This window comes from Ictalurus furcatus, chromosome 24 (assembly GCF_023375685.1).
Source record: "Ictalurus furcatus strain D&B chromosome 24, Billie_1.0, whole genome shotgun sequence".
In the NCBI taxonomy this organism is placed as follows: Eukaryota; Metazoa; Chordata; class Actinopteri; order Siluriformes; family Ictaluridae; genus Ictalurus; species Ictalurus furcatus.
In genome coordinates, this window is record NC_071278.1 from 6,157,512 (window position 1) to 6,175,449 (window position 17,938).

The following is a 17,938-nucleotide window of genomic DNA, read 5'->3' on the forward strand; positions in this document are numbered from 1 at the left end:
AGCAGTTAAACTGCCCACTGTTCTTCAGAAAAATTCTCCAGGTCCTGCACGTTCTTCACTTTTACAGCATATCCTGTATATTTGACCCCTTTCCATCAGTGTCTATATGACGTTGAGATCCATATTTTCACACTGAGGACAACTGAGGGACTCGTACACGACTATTACAAAAGCTGCAAACATTCACTGATGCTCAAGAAGGCAACACAATAAAATAAGAGACGGGGGGTGTAAACTTTTGAACAGGATGATCGGTGTAAATTGTTAGACATGTAACAAATTTATTTAGTGTCTGAAGGGCGGTACTAAATGGAAAAAAAAAGATTTTTAAACAAAATAACAACAATTTACACCGATCATCCTGTTCAAAAGTTTACACCCCCCTGGCTCTTAATGTATGTGAATTATAAAAGAACTATAAATGCTAATTCTTTTGCAGTTTTGGTCAGTAACGCAAAACACTTTTAAATATATGACAAATATGCTAAATAAAATTTTTTAAACACTTTCAATCATTTATTCGACAGAAATATCAATAGATGTGATACTCTTCTGTGGAAAAAGTAAGTACACCCTTGGCCTTAGAAGCTAGTATTGCCCGTTTAGCAGAAATAACTCCTTGTAGGTGTTTTGTATAATTGTCCACCAGTTTTGCCCACTCCTCCATGCAATATTCTTTCAGTTGCAAGATGTTTAAGGGTTTTCTTGCATGTTCTTGGTGGATTTGCTCGTGTGCTTATAATCATTATCCTGATGAAAGGCCAACTTTCGGTTCAACTTCAACTTCCAGCACTTCAACTAAAATGCTACTGGTTGGAGTCAGTCTCTTTACCCTAATAGTGAAGTTATTACTTGACAAATATTACAAACCAGAGTCCAATCCTCCACAATACATTGTGGATTAAATCCTATAACGAAGCACCACACAGGCTGGTGTCTGTGTTTCGTCCGGCTTTATTACAAATCGGTTCTTCCGAACTCACCAAGGAAATAAAACTCGTCCTGCTTCAGCAAGACTTCTTAAGAAGTTCAGAAGTCTGTAGTTAAGTACCAGTAGCTAATGGTATAATCTGGTAACCTGAATCACTGTCCCCATGTCCCTCCAGTGCACAATGCTTCCTCTCGACCCTCACTCACCTTTATATTAGTTTGGCCAATTTAGGTACACTAACCTAATATTCACTTAAATTTGTCCTCGGTTCCCCATCCATTAAACATAAGTGAGTAAGAGCTCGGCTATTATGTTCATCGCATTGTGGAGGATAAGCACTCCTCATGCTTTCCGAAGCCCCATGCTGTCAGGAGGTCAGTGAACTAGCCTGTCGATCATTAACATGCCGCCTTGTCAGGTGGAACATGGTCAAAAATATTTACCCTCCGAGTTCTGGATTATGGAATTAAAGAATAACAATACAACCTGTTGGAACGGACGCATCAGGCTGTCTGCATTGAGCTTATCCATAACTTCACTCACTAATGGCTTTATGGAGCTTGAGTCCAAGTACATGCGGACTGGAGAAGCTCTCCATAATACACAGAAAGGAAACAACATGAGAAATGTGAGCCCAGTTTACACCAGGACATGTGCAAGTTCAGAAGTTCTCCCGGACATGCTTCTCCTTCCTCATCAGGACGTTTTCTGTACACTGGACTGGAAATTCCACAGCACAAGCATTACTTATTCTATTCCCACAATGTGCACTTCCAAAACATGGCTTTAAATCATCTGAATCACGGAGACAAAACGCCTGCAGCTGAGCGCAGAACCAACACTCAAGCTTCCAGAGATTCCGCGGCAGAATTTTCTGGAGGTCCATTTTCCAAGCGTTCCCACATTTCAGGTTTCGTTGAAACACAGAAAACTCTTCTGAGCTGGTGGAGAAACTTTCCAGGGCCAAATTTTTCCATAATCTTGAAAGTCAGGCTAAAAATACTCCTTCACTGCAGTAAGCAGGTCTACACTATACCTCACCACATTTTACACAAACTTCCAATAGCAGGCCAGGAAAAGATGAAATGTTCTGTTCGGGTCTCAGTCACTCAAAGATTTCTTTACTGAGCAGTTCAAAGCTCTTTCCGTTTCGCTTGAAGAATGCAAGATGTCAAGCTAACCAGATCAATGGACACATGTACACTATACAGACAAAAGTATGTGCACCCAGACCATCACACCCATATGTGGTTCATCCCCAAACTGTTTAAACCACACAATTGTATAGAAGGTCTCTGTATGCTGTAGCATTACAATTTCCCTAAGAACTAAGAGGACCTAAACTTGGAATAGACAGGGAATAAATCTGGATTGGGACGTTTAACAAGGACATATGGGCGTGACGGCCATAAAGTCTATACGTCTTTTTTATTACGAGAACTCCTCTGTACAGCCCAATCAACCACAACATAGAAGAAAATTAGGTATGCAGAGTACTAATGGCTTGTATGTTAAATGACAGACTTATTTCCATTTGTTTTTGCAAAGCAAATCAGTCAGGAAGTGCAGCTGTAATGTGACAGTAAGGTCAGCCATATAGGCATTAGCATGAGTGCTGCTCGATGTGCTTAGCGACTAGCTGTTTGTGAAAAGTAAACACAGGTGCCTAGCAAGGAGTGTGCACTCCTCACTTCCTGTATGTACACTCACATGAACATTCCTGCTCACTTCTGAAAGACTCTCTCTCTCTCTCTCTCACACACACACACACACACACACATCTTTCACCTGCCAATAAAACATCACGGCCAGTCTGTGATACACCCTAGAAACGAAGCAGGCTGACAGGACAATAAAAGCTTTGTACTTTGAGGCTGCATGCTACCATTATGGCTTGCTGCAGGAAATGTGTGTGTGTGTATGTGAGAGAGAGAGACTGAGTGAGGTTGGTTCCCTCTGTATCCATGACATCAGTACACTGAACGCAACACAGGGAACTCAGGGATTCCCCAAACACTTCATTCACTCACTCACTCATTCATTAATTTCTTCACCCTGTTCAGGGTTGTGGTGGGTCTGAACCCTGTCTTATCAACACTGGGCACGATGCAGGAACACACCTTAGGTGGGACGCCAGTACATTACACACTCAAGTCACTGTCTGTATGTTCTCATTTACGCCAGTACGTAGACTGGTGACTCTAAATTGCCCCTGTGTGTGAATAGGTGCTGGTGTTCATGGTGTATTATTGTGCAGCACGGATTTATCCCTGGTGTTCTCTGGGTAGGTTCGGGATCCGGCACAATCCTGACCAGGATAAAGAGTTTACTGAAGATGAACTAATGAAAACGGCTTGTTTTTAAAAGGGGATAATGTGTACCGAGTAGCATAGATGTGTACTATGTACTGTATGTGATGAGGGAGGGGGAAAGAAAGACAAGAGGATGTGTGGCATAACTGCTCCCCTCTCAGTCTTATCCATGCACCACTCGGACAAATTTGACCTGCTTACCTTTTAGATTTTTGGGGTTGTTCTGCTTGGTACGTGGCATTTTTTCCTCTCCCGTCTGGTCTGGCTCGCTCACTTACACATTGTAGGGCAGGACGCTGGTGTGAACACTGACGGTCCCAGAAATTCGCTGAGGCCTACAAGGAAAAGACACAAAAAATAAAAAAGATCTCACTCAGAATCAGTGTCCCAATACATATAGAAGTCTGACATGTTTGAGTTCTTTAGCAGTGCAGTCTTGCTCTAGATGCTGTGGCCCACTCACTCTTCACTGTTCCCTATCTGACAAAATAAGAGTGGACTTATCAGTGTCTGCCTCTACTGGTCAATGCTGGGAAGTGCAACTCAGAAATGAAAACACTGGCCTCCACCTCAGCTTTCATCTCTGCTGCCTGTTGTTCTTGGGAATGCTAGTTGAATCAGTGACACATACACACACATACACACACACATACATACACACACACATACATACACACACACATACATACACACACACACACATATACACACACACACACATATACACACACACACACACACACACACACATACACACACACACATACTGATAAAAATGGAGCCCATGCTGACATATAACAAACAATGTTCTCTTAAACACTCTGGGATGGTGCTCACTAACACTGCAGCAAAGTTTCTATAACCATGTGTAAAGATCTACATCCTCCATCATCAAACACACCTGCGTCAACTCAAAACCCACAGGTTAAACACGCCGCGTTTCATGCGGCCCGCGTCAACTTAAAATAAATAAATAAATAAACAAATAAATCAATCGGTCAAGCCAGGAATTACTTTCAGAATGGAAGGATGAAACACATGAAATAAAATCACTGTGTGATCCATACAGTTCGCCACAGTGATGGCACACACGCATTTAAATCTACCATCAAATAATGTTAATCTTTTACCTTCTTAATACCGTAAAACATCTCCCGGACATTTCCACTATAAACGATTCAAATAAAATAACTACTATTTGGAGAAGACGACATCTTATTCATTTATACTTTTATTTATACACTTAAATATACAATCCTCATCTTTTTACGAACATCGTCACAGAGCAGATAGTGTGCTAAACCATGTTATACGTACAGCTGAATGTTTTCTGCTAAAACCATCGTACTACAGCGTGGTTTCAGATCAGAGTGCATCAGCGTTCACCTGTACAATACATCGTACTACAGCGCAGTTTTGGATCAGAGTGCATCATCGTTCACCTGTACAATACATCGTACTACAGCGCGGTTTCAGATCAGAGTGCATCAGCGTTCACCTGTACAATACATCGCATTAATGTGTTAAAAATGAACAGCGTTAGTTTATGGTGCTTTAAAGTCTGAGAAAAGTACTGAGTCAGAATTTGGGACTAACACACCTGATCAGGTTAACCTCTGCACTGCTGCATGAGTAACTCCACTGGAAAACTGAAGCACCTCCATTGTTCCTTTGAATTTTTTAATACATTTTATTTTAGGCCAAACTACAGTGTAAGGTTTCTATCAGCCGGTGTGCAGGGGTACACACACTGTGCTCACACGTATAAACAACACACAGGAAAAGGGAAGGGGGCGTGGTGTTTGTGCTAAATGTAAATCAACCTCAACCTTTCAAAATAACCACAACGACACTTTACTGAGCAGCGGCATGAGACATCCATGCAAATACAACCTATACCCCTATACAACAACAAAATACACCCTATACCCCCATTAACACTGTACACCAGCTCCCTAACACCCTATACCCCCATTAACACTGTACACCAGCTCCCTAACACCCTATACCCCCATTAACACTGTACACCAGCTCCCTAACACCCTATACCCCACATTAACACTGTACACCAGCTCCCTAACACCCTGTACCCCCATTAACACTGTACACCAGCTCCCTAACACCCTATACCCCACATTAACACTGTACACCAGCTCCCTAACACCTTATACCCCCATTAACACTGTACACCAGCTCCCTAACACCCTATACCCCCCATTAACACTGTACACCAGCTCCCTAACACCCTATACCCCCCATTAACACTGTACACCCCCATTAACACAGTACACCAGTTCCCTAACACCCTATACCCCCCATTAACACTGCACACCAGCTCCCTAACACCCTATACCTCCCATTAACACTGTACACCAGCTCCCTAACACCCTATATCCCCCATTAACACTGTACACCAGCTCCCTAACACCGTATACCCCCATTAACACTGTACACCAGCTCCCTAACATCCTATACCCCCCATTAACACTGTACACCAGCTCTCTAACACCATATACCCCCCATTAACACTGTACACCAGCTCCCTAACACCCTATACCCCCATTAACACTGTACACCAGCTCCCTAACACCGTATACCCCCATTAACACTGTACACCATCTCCCTAACACCGTATACCCCCATTAACACTGTACACCAGCTCCCTAACACCGTATACCCCCCATTAACACTGTACACCAGCTCCCTAACACCCTATACCCCCCATTAACACTGTACACCAGCTCCCTAACACCCTATACCCCCCATTAACACTGTACACCCCCATTAACACTGTACACCAGCTCCCTAACACCCTATACCCCCCATTAACACTGTACACCAGCTCCCTAACACCCTATACCCCCCATTAACACTGTACACCCCCATTAACACTGTACACCAGCTCCCTAACACCCTATACCCCCCATTAACACTGTACACCAGCTCCCTAACACCCTATACCCCCCATTAACACTGTACACCAGCTCCCTAACACCCTATACCTCCCATTAACACTGTACACCAGCTCACTAACACTGTATACCCCCCATTAACACTGTACACCAGCTCCCTAACACCGTATACCCCAATTAACACTGTACACCAGCTCCCTAACACCGTATACCCCCATTAACACTGTACACCAGCTCCCTAACACCCTATACCTGCATTAACACTGTACACCAGCTCCCTAACACCCTATACCCCCCATTAACACTGTACACCAGCTCCCTAACACCCTATACCCCCCATTAACACTGTACACCAGCTCCCTAACACCCTATACCCCCCATTAACACTGTACACCAGCTCCCTAACACCCTATACCCCCCATTAACACTGTACACCAGCTCCCTAACACCCTATACCCCCCATTAACACTGTACACCAGCTCCCTAACATCCTATACCCCCCATTAACACTGTACACCAGCTGCCTAACAAAACGCTTCCCTTGATCATCATTACATAACACTAAGAGTCTCCTCACCACGCAGCTCAGTGTGAGTGTGTGTCTGTTGGGGTTAGTGCGTGCTCAGTGACGTCACCTCGCAGCGCGCACGCGCAGACGGGCTTACTAGGACGAGCAAAGTCACAAATACCGCCTGCTCCCAGACAATAAACAGTGACGAGAGAGTACTGAATGTTCCGCAGTGCATAGCATAAAACGCACATGAAGTCAGTGTGGGCATCGGTAAACACCCTGAAACACGACCGATTGGTCCTGTACAACTGCTTTATTACACACACACACACACGACTTACATGACTATCGTTATCCCCCTGCATATAACAATGTGTTCCTAATATTTCTGACAGAATTAATGAATGTTCTAGAGAAACAGCACACGGACGAGAGAAAGGAAATCATTAACCAACTTGTAAGCAGATTAAGATTCAGGTCCTGCAGAAGTGTGTTAATGATTCCTACAGCTGCTGCATGCAGACACCGTGTTAGCACGCGCAATGCCGAGAGCCGCTCGAGAGGAACCCCGGACAAGGCAACAGTCCAGTTATTACATGACAGCGGAGATAAAACGGCATGCGGTGTGCGTGTGTGTGTGATAAGGTGTGAAGTGACTGCAGCAGCAGTGCAGGACATTGTGTGTAAGAGACACATGAACGCGCAGCAGAGGGAGGAGTCGGGGAAAACCCCTGCGAGTCCTCCGCAACAGGACGCCGACAAAAAGCAACACTTCCTCAAAGCCAGCAAATAAATAAACAGCAGCAGAAATCTCCATAACACTCCCGCAATAACACACCGTCCGTGTGTACATTCAGCCGTATACAGGACCGGAGCTTAGCTTAGCTTAGCTTACCCACCGTCCCGAAGTGTTTCTTCAGCAACAGTGGCGCTGTGCTGCGGGCTTCATAAACATTACACACACACACACACACACACACACTGAGAGAGGGGGAGACAGAGGAGAGAGGGGGGGTGAGAGAGAGAGAGAGAGAGAGAGAGAGAGAGCATTAAAATGCTGCAGACGTCTACTCCAGAACAGAGGCGCTCCGGTGAGCTGCAAAACACGGGCCGGAAAAGCGCTCCGTGTGACTTTAAAACTTATACAGGATTCTGAACACGTTTCCAATCCCACTGAAACATCTCAGGCTTTACTAGCTAAATATCTCTCTCAATCTCTCTTTCACACACACACACACAGAGCAGTTACTTTATTCTGAACACGCAGGTTATCCACAGTGAGTACTTACAGGTGCAGTCCTAATAGTTGGAGAATTTTCTGCTCTCCTATACCTTTTAACGGTCAGAGGTAAAGGTCTGTGTTTTTCTCTCTCTCTCTCACTGTAACTATTGCAGGAAACCGACAGGCCCACTGACGTCAGCGGGGGTCCCGTCTCCGCCTCCCGACCAGAGGAAGTGCAGCCAGGGAGGTTCGCGACGCACGTCAGGGAAAGTCTTTGTTTTTATAGTTATTTAGTGTTTTAAGCGCCAGATTGTTCAGTGCGTGTAGAAGTAATCAGTTGCTGTGACAAACCCGGAAGTAGGAGACGCGGATATCAGTCTGATCTGCACGTGTACTGTGTGTCGCTGCTCGCGCTTCCCCTTGGCCTGGGCCCCTTCTGCGCATAGTTCAGGACTGGCGGTTTTCCCGGAGGTTCCTTGTTGTCAGGTCACGTTGTGTCCCTCAACTAGTGCCCGGGCTTTCCCTTACACACATCACAACAACAACCACCACCACCACCACCACAACAACAATAACAACAACCACCACCACCAGCGCGAATCCAAGCTGCAGCCCGAGTTAATCTGCGCGGAATGAATTTATTACCGAAGCGGACAGATATGAGAAATGACACCAGAACACCTGGAGATGGTTTTAGACCCTCTCTGTAAATAAATAAAGAAAAAAAAAAAAGAAAAAGTTCGTGTTTGTGGCATCAGATTTGGAGATTTACAGAAATGGCTTGTTTTCAGCTTTATTACTGTTTTATTTCAATTTCCTGCAGGACAGGCAGCATGAACTACAGTGATAAAAGAAACCCCTAACTAGTAACTCTAACCTGAACACACACACTGTAATGTCATGCAGTGGTATTACACACACACACACACACACACACACACTGCAATGTCATGCAGTGGTATTACACACACACACTGTAATGTCATGCAGTGGTATTACACACACACACACACACACACACACACACACACACACACACACACACACTGTAATGTCATGCAGTGGTATTACACACACACATACGCACACACACTGTAATGTCATGCAGTGGTATTGCACACGCACTGTAATGTCATGCAGTGGTATTTCACACACACACACACACACACTGTAATGTCATGCAGTGGTATTACACACACACACACACACACACACTGTAATGTCATGCAGTGGTATTTCACACATACACATATGCACACACACACACACACACACACACACTGTAATGTCATGCAGTGGTATTTCACACACACACACATATGCACACACACTGTAATGTCATGCAGTGGTATTACACACACACACTGTAATGTCATGCAGTGGTATTACACACACACGCACTGTAATGTCATGCAGTGGTATTTCACACACACACACACACACACACACACACACACTGTAATGTCATGCAGTGGTATTACACACACACACTGTAATGTCATGCAGTGGTATTTCACACACACACACACATATGCACACACACTGTAATGTCATGCAGTGGTATTACACACACACACACTGTAATGTCATGCAGTGGTATTACACACACACACACACACACAGTAATGTCATGCAGTGGTATTACACACACACACACTGTAATGTCATGCAGTGGTATTACACACACACGCACTGTAATGTCATGCAGTGGTATTTCACACACACACACACACACACACACACACACACACACTGTAATGTCATGCAGTGGTATTACACACACACACACACACACACACACTGTAATGTCATGCAGTGGTATTACACACACACACACACACACACACACACTGTAATGTCATGCAGTGGTATTACACACACACACACACACACACACACACACACACACACTGTAATGTCATGCAGTGGTATTACAAACACACACTGTAATGTCATGCAGTGGTATTACACACACACACACACACACACACACTGTAATGTTATGCAGTGGTATTACACACACACACACACACACACACTGTAATGTCATGCAGTGGTATTACACACACACACACACACACACACACTGTAATGTTATGCAGTGGTATTACACACACACACACACACACACACACACACTGTAATGTCATGCAGTGGTATTACACACACACACACTGTAATGTCATGCAGTGGTATTTCACACACACACAGACACACACACTGTAATGTCATGTAGTGGTATTACACACACACACACACACACACACACACACTGGAATGTCATGCAGTGGTATTTCACACACACACACACACACACACACACACACACACTGGAATGTCATGTAGTGGTAATACACACACACACACACACACTGTAATGTCATGTAGTGGTAACACACACACAGATAAAAATGAAAGAGTCACTTGTTGCCTGTTGAATAATAACATTAGGGACTTTACAGTCGTAATCATAAAGTGACTCTGGTGAACTTCCTGAAGCTCCTCAATGCCTCTAACAGAAGGTCTGGCTTTTGTGGCAGATCAGTTAATGACAAGCTTCAGATGTAGTCATGAGAATATAAATAACATTTTAATGAGCATTAGCTGGTGACTGAGGACTCCATCCTCTGTCCTCATAGTGCCCAGTAATAACAGTTCTACAGTGAAATACTATGTTGGGTGTACTGTAACAGCGTGAGTGTGTGTTACACTTTTATACTTCAGCATGCCTGCTGTACTGGGATCAGATATTAGGGGAAATGTTTATTTTATTAACTACCTGACTCTAATAAGTTACCGTAAACATACATCGTAATTTATTACAGTGTGGAAAATATGTATACAAGCGACATGGAAAACACGAAGCAGCCCACTGAAGGTCTTCTTATAGACACACACACTCTTATCGTGATCATGATGATGATGATGATGATCAGGTCATATTTAAATGGTCTGATTGTTATTGGGTGATGTGATGTGGGTATTATTGCACGCTTGTGTTTGATGTGTTATTGTAGTGGGGGAGATGTTCCAGTTAGACAGCTCCCACCTGCACACCCTCACACGCTTCATATTGAGACACTGTGTGAGTCACACTCCTTTATCTGCCGCAGTTAACAAAATGGCGTCCTGCTCCTGATATCGTCACTGAGCTGCTGCTAACAAACTGTTTAAAAAAAAATAAGAAGAAAGAGTACAGTTTTAACTTTAAACTAAACTTTAATGTAGTAATGTAACATCAGCACTTGCTAGCTGTCAAAACACATTCGTTTGGTTGTATACAGGTGCATCTAAAAAAAAAATAGAATATTGTGGAAAATTCATTTTTTCCCGTAATTTAATTAAAAAAAGTGGAACTTTAATATATTATAGATTCATTACACATAAAGTGAAATATCTCAAGCTTTTTTCGTTTTAATCTTGATAATTACGACGTACAGCTCACGGAAGTCAAACATCCAGTATCTCAGAATATTAGAATAAAGAATTTGGCATAGTGTGTTACTGGGTAAGACATTTTATCAAACTTCATGCTGTTGAAAAAGTTCTATTTATGTGTTGATGTGATTGAATAGGGTTTGCAGTAATCAGGCCTGGTTGTGTCTAGTCCAGGTGAACCCCAGTTTCATAGATTTGGGGAATTAGTACCTACAGGGGGCAAATACATTTTCACACAGGCCCAGTTGCTATTGGATAACTTTTTTGCTTCAATAAATAACATTATCATTTAAAAACTGTATTGTGTCTTTACTCAGACTGCCTTTGTTTTATCTTAGATTTTATTTTAATTTCTGAAACAATTTAGCATGAGATCTACAGAAACACTGAAGAAACCAGGATGGGCGAATACTTTTTCACAGCACTGTATATATACATCTAGAATGCATTTTATTGCAAAGCACATTTGCAGAATGTGTCCAGACTAACAAATACTTAGATACTTAATACTTAATACTCTCCGGGGGGCGGGCAATTTGGACATTTTCACTTAGGGGTGTACTCACTTTTGTTGCCAGCGGTTTAGACATTAATGGCTGTGTGTTGAGTTATTTTGAGGGGACAGCAAATTTACACAGTTATACAAGCTGTACACTCACCACTTTACATTGTAGCAAAGTGTCATTTCTTCAGTGTTGTCACATGAAAAGATATAATCAAATATTTACAAAAATGTGAGGGGTGTACTCACTTTTGTGAGATACTGTATATGATGTAGCTATTGGAATATTGATTTTAAAAACAATACACCATTGACTCCTTCGTTTATACTACACTATATATATAACCTAGGCTGTTGCCATAGCGACTACCTGACCTCAGTCCATACACGTATCCACTAGCTATCCTGTCTCCAGTAGATAGCATTCTGTAGCTACACCAGCCACTGTAGCAAGTGAATGGTCTCAAGCTCGACTTTGTGACTCTTGAATGAAAACACTTGTCTAAATTTAGGATATCAAAATACTCTTCCCAGCATAAGAGTTGACATGGAAGCTTTCAATTCTCTCCTCTGTGATAAGTGCATTTAGCTATTACTGATAAATACAGTTCACTCGCACATCAGTACCAGATTAACCACCCACACACAAAACCGCACACATAGCAGAGATACCACAGCAATGGTAAAAAAGGGAATACAAAACCACTAATGTTGTTAACACCTTCCCCACTCTAACAATCAGTTTATATATCCTGGGCTATAATGGCTAATTAAGGGTTTCCACTAGATTTGGGGGCGTGGCTGTGGGGATTTGTGTTTACAGACACTTTAGACATGCCAATCAGTCTACCATGCATGTCTTTGGATTGGGGCAGGAAACCGGAGTACCCGGAGGAAACCCCCGCAGCACGGGGAGAACATGCAAACTCCGCACACACAGGGCCACGGCAGGACTCAAACCCCCAAACCTAGAGGTGTGAGGCGAACGTGCTAACCACTAAGCCACTGTGCGCCCTGACCATATATGTAAAAAAAATAATAATAATAATAATAATTCACATGACTGTAGGTACCCTTATTATTTTAAACTAGCAGATTAAACTCCTATTTAAAAAAAAAACTGACCTCAACCCATGTCAACTGTCCAACATTCCTAAGTAGGAATAACATTCATGAAATGTATCAGTCAGGATTTAGGCCTCATCATAGCACAGAGACAGTGCTGGTTAAAGTAGTAAATGACTACTGGCCTCTGATCAGGGTTGTGTGTCCTTGCTCCAGTTAGTCCAGAATGACATCACCCCGATCTTATCCACACTGCATTGGCTCCCAGTAAAATTTCATATTGATTATAAAATACTATTACTGCCCTATAAAGCACTGAATGGTCTCATGGTGAGGAAAAATTCTCTGAGACGATATGAGGAAGAAATCTTGAGAGGAACCAGACTCAAAAGGGAACCCATCCTCATCTGGGTGACACCGGAGTAGGGATGTCACGAGAACCGATACTTCGGTACCAAGTCGGTACCAACATTCTTAAAATGTGACGGTACTTGTTTTTGTGGAGTCCCGAGGGTACCAGGCTGTCCGTGTGGTGCCATCCTCAGTAATCTCATGTATTTTCATACTGTCTGTGCGGTGCCATCCTCAGCAGCAGTGAGTGATTTCCAAGTGTTCTTCTGGTAGCATGTCTGGAATGGGATTTCCTCTGCAGCTGATAGAGATGTGCAGAATGTGAATGAGGACTGCACCAGTGGCTGCTGCTTTCCTGGTGGATCAAACATTAGGTGATTTATGGTCTGCAGATGATCTTTACTAACCACAAGCCACAGATTCAGTGCTCAGAAGACCAATACATCAGTGCATGGTCAGGGGGAAGAGAGTTCATTGTAAACAGAATAAGGAGAAAAGCAAATGTTAATCAATGGAGTGGAGAAATGTACTTTTACTGCAGGAACAATGCAGCCAGATATTATGGTCTATTCCACACACAGTACAGTATGTACAGTCAGATAAGTCTAGTTTATGATTTATAAAGTGCACTGTGCAGCCATACTGTATAATGCCCTTTTTATGCACCTAAGCTTCACTTTATTTTTACTGGACCTGTACATTTGATTGTGTCACAATTCAGTAACACTCGTATACTGCACCACACACACACACACACACACACACACACACACACACACACACAATCGTTATCACACTGTACACCCTATGACCGATAACGGTGTTAAATAGATGTCCATACCAGCACTAAACGTAACTGGACAGGATCAGTAGGTTAAGACTGTAATGTGAAGGTGCAGTTTTTGCAGCAAGTAGCATTTTAGCTCCCCCATTGGGTGACATGAGCTAACAGTATCATTTATTGTCTTACTTTCTCATATTATTCAGTTATGATGCACCATTTTCCCAAGAAAATATATAGCTGCAAAAATGACAACTGCTGGACTGAAAACATTTTAAAAGGGACATCTGTTATTATTATATATTATTATATTTTATAATATAATATATTATTAGTTACAAATATTGAGAGTTTGGAGAATTGATGTCTGCTTGATCTTTACCCTTATAGAATAATGCTATAACAACACAATTCTTTCAGATTTTGTTCTCACGATATTGAAAACTATTGGAGCCCCCAGACGGAGGCAGTGATGTAGGGTAGAGGGGTAGAATGCAATATGTGGGGGTTCGGGGCTCGTGATACATCGCTGTTCAACCGAATCCTACAGTGATGAATTAAACATACCAACGTATCCCTCAACCCACAGCTCAGTTTATGTAATATCTCCTGACTGTGAAAATTGTATGTGCCTCACTGTGTGCGTGTGTGTTTGTGTGTGTGTGTGTACCCAGACTGGGTTGGAGGATTAAGATGAGTCATCAGCATTGCACTTTGTTTTAATCCCCCGATACTTCCATCAATAAGGCTTTGAGGAAATCTTGGTTTAAATATTTCCCCAGTGCACCAGTGTCATAACACTGCTTTTATATTTAGCTCCAAGTAATTTCACCACCAAATGATGATTGACTCCTGTACTGAAAAACAAAAACAAAAACGAGATAAACATGAGCATAAAACAAAACCAAAAAAAAGAAAAAAGTGAGAAATCAAACGGTTGGAGCGGAATGATAGGGTTAAGGATACAACGACATGACTTTCATTGTGTTGACTAGCAGAGAAGTTTCACAGCAAAGATTTTGTGATTAATATTTAACACTGACTGAAGCCCAGGTTCACAAAGACAAAAATACATGTGGTTACGCAGACGAGGTCAAATGCAACTTCTGGACTTTTTCCACAAGTGGGCACCATTTAAATAAAATGAAAATCCAAAAAAGACCATGATTTGTATGATTTATGTGAGGTATGTGCATAGCAAAAGGACATACTTTACAGTATTTTATCAGTACAGACCCTTTAGCTCAATCTTTTGATCTCACTTTATATCAGAGCATTCGGTCTGTACTGGAACTTGCTGAGGTTTTTTTTTTGTGACCGAAATTGCTCGATTTTCCTGCGGGTTTGTTCACATTCTTTGTGCTTTTTTATGGAAAACTACTTGAATTGGCAAAATTGAAATTGCACGGTGATGTTTGTTGGTAAATGAGAACTTTTAGCTGTACTCGTGTTCGACTCGCGTGAACCGAAGAAGGCTTTGGCTGAATGCATTGTGATGTCGTCACATCCAAATATGCAGAAAATCTGCAGTCATTTAGAAAAATTGCAAGCTCCTCCATATATTCCAGAGTTTGATTGATTTTGCGTTAATTACTGCGATCACCTGTGATAATTAATGTAACAGCATCGCCCTGCATATGTTTAAGATATTTTCAGGAAACATTATAGCCTATATCAGCATTTTAAAACAACATACATTTACATTTATATAACCTTGGTTCCTTCCAGCCAACAATACTAACAGGCTTTTTTTCCCCAGATCTTTCAACAAAGGTCAAGGGAAAAGCAGCGACTCCCTGGAACGCCCTGAATTCAAACAGATTGTTTTATAGTTTGAGTGAGGAGGACTGACCGCTGTGTCTCAAGTCCAAATTGGTGCAGGAATGGCACTGATATATGTTAGTGAAGCTTGACTGGCTAGCCTAAATATCAGGCAGTGGCAGGGCAGGAAAACAGGGTCCAGACAGCAAGATCTGTCAAGGCCTGATTAAAGATCTCTATTGTGGCAGTGAAAGGCCTTGCAGCTTTCAGAACAGTGCCATGGCCTAAATGCCTGGAAAATGGTGTCTGGAAAGAGCTGAGATTCTTGCAGGATAAATTATTTAAAGACAAATGAAGCTACTGAGGAAAAATGTATATAAAAAGAAAAAAAAACCCTGGACTTAGATCAGCGCTCCTTTCAGAGAGTTTATCATATAATATAAACCTTCATGTACTGAAGATGTGGTCAATTAATGAATTCATTTTTAATCTCTGAACTATTTGTACTTGAATTTATTTTGTACTATACGAGTTCATGATTGCCCACGTTATTCATTGTATTAAGGACAAGGAAATGTTTTATTTTAGGTGAGCAAAAGTATAGGAACCAATAATTTGAAAGTAAATTAAAGTAAATAACACTTAATAATCAGTTGTGTTTCCTTTACTCGCAGTAAATGCATCAGTCCTGTGACTCACTGACACCAAACCGCTGGTTTCTTCTTCTGTGAAGCTTCTCCAGGTTTTTACTGCAGCCTCTTTCAGGTGTTGTTTGTTTCGGGGGCTTTCTCCCTTCTGTCTCCTCTTCAGGAGGTGAAATGCTGCTCAGTTGGGTGAAGGTCTTGTGATTGACTTGGCCAGTCTAAAATCTTCTACTTTCCCCCTGATGAAGTCCTGTGTTGAGGTGGCAGTGTGTTTTGGATCGTTGTCTTGCTGCATGATGCAGCTCCTCCTGATTAATTCAGATGAATTTCTCTGTAAATTGGTAGATAAAATGTTCCTGTAAACTTCTGAATTAATTCTTCTGCTACCATCATGAGTTCATCATCAATAAAGATTAGTGAGAATGTTCCAGAAGCAGCCATGCAAGCCCAAGCCATGACACTACCTCCACCATGTTTCACAGATGAGCTTGTATGTTCTGGATCATGAGCAGATCCTTTCTTTCTCCACACTTTGGCCTTTCCATCACTTTGGTAGAGGTTCATTTTGGTTCCAGAACTTTTGTGGATCATCTCTGTATTTCTTTGTGAATTCCAGTCTGGTTTTCTGATTCTTACTGTGGATGAGTGGTTTGTATCTTGTGCTATGGCCTCTATATTTCTGCTCTCAAAGTCTTCTGCAAATGCTGGATTGTGACCTTCACCCCTGCCCTGTGGAGGTTGTTGGTGATGTCACTGACTGTTGTTTTTGGGTTTTTCTTCACAGCTCTCACAATGTTTCTGGTTTCTGCCATCCACTGCTGTTGTTTTCCTTGGCTGACCTGATCCAGGTTTCATTGTTAGTACACCAGGGGTTTCTTTATTTTTCAGGACATTCCAAAGTGTTGTACTGGCTATACTCAATGGTTGCGCAGTGGCTCTGATTGATTTTTCCTCTTTTCTCAGCTTCAAAATGACTTGCTGTTCTCCCATAGACAGCTCTCTGATATTCATGTTGGTTTATCTTTTTTTATCAAAAAATGCAGTCTTCACAGGCAAAACCCAGAGCTCAAACCAAGAGTAGACATTTAGAGCAATTTAGTGTTTAAACGTTCAATTTAATAGGACACACCTGGGCAAAAAGAAACACCTGTCTGTCACATGTCCCTATAGTTTTTAACACTTAAAAAATAGGTAGGTTCAAATAAAAGGTGCCGTGTTGTAAGTTGTTTAACAAATCTAGATGTAAAATATGAGGAAATGAAAGCTGAAATTCTGTTCTATCGTCTCATATTCCTCTTTTGATCTCAAACCCAAATGTCGTCAGTGTACAGAAAAAAAATAGAATTGGCCTTGCTGTTTCAATACTTTCTGAGGGGACTGTAGCTTTGACAAAGTTATTGTTATTTTAGCTGTCTACCACAGTACAATGGAGTTGAAATTAAATAATGAGTATAAGCTCAGATTCAGCTCAGAAATGACAACCCATCCAAATCAGGTGAAACATGAAG

The 17,938-nt window shown here is 42.1% G+C and overlaps 1 protein-coding gene and 1 long non-coding RNA gene across 7 annotated transcripts in view; both read right to left on the reverse strand.

Moving 5' to 3' along the window:
• The window catches only part of hivep1 (HIVEP zinc finger 1), a 57,168-nt gene extending 49,095 nt beyond the window's left edge, over positions 1 to 8,073 (reverse strand). For 2 of the 6 annotated variants that reach the window (XM_053612415.1, XM_053612409.1), the window contains exons 1-2: positions 7,956 to 8,073; positions 3,445 to 3,578 (exon numbers count right to left, since the gene is read on the reverse strand). In XM_053612415.1, coding sequence (XP_053468390.1) covers positions 3,445 to 3,484 — 40 coding nt within the window. In that variant the 5' untranslated portion in view covers positions 3,485 to 3,578; positions 7,956 to 8,073. Of the gene's footprint in view, positions 1 to 3,444; positions 3,579 to 4,843; positions 5,108 to 7,121; positions 7,194 to 7,561; positions 7,637 to 7,955 lie in introns of those variants that run through there. The other 4 variants (XM_053612411.1, XM_053612410.1, XM_053612413.1 and 1 more) reach the window with 4 other exon arrangements.
• Positions 8,074 to 10,681: 2,608 nt separating this feature from the next.
• LOC128600812 (uncharacterized) lies at positions 10,682 to 12,187 on the reverse strand. The gene is made up of 2 exons (XR_008384607.1): positions 11,986 to 12,187; positions 10,682 to 11,054 (listed from the first exon to the last, which is right to left on the reverse strand). It is a non-coding gene; the product is annotated as an uncharacterized LOC128600812 (long non-coding RNA).
• Positions 12,188 to 17,938: the final 5,751 nt, after the last annotated feature.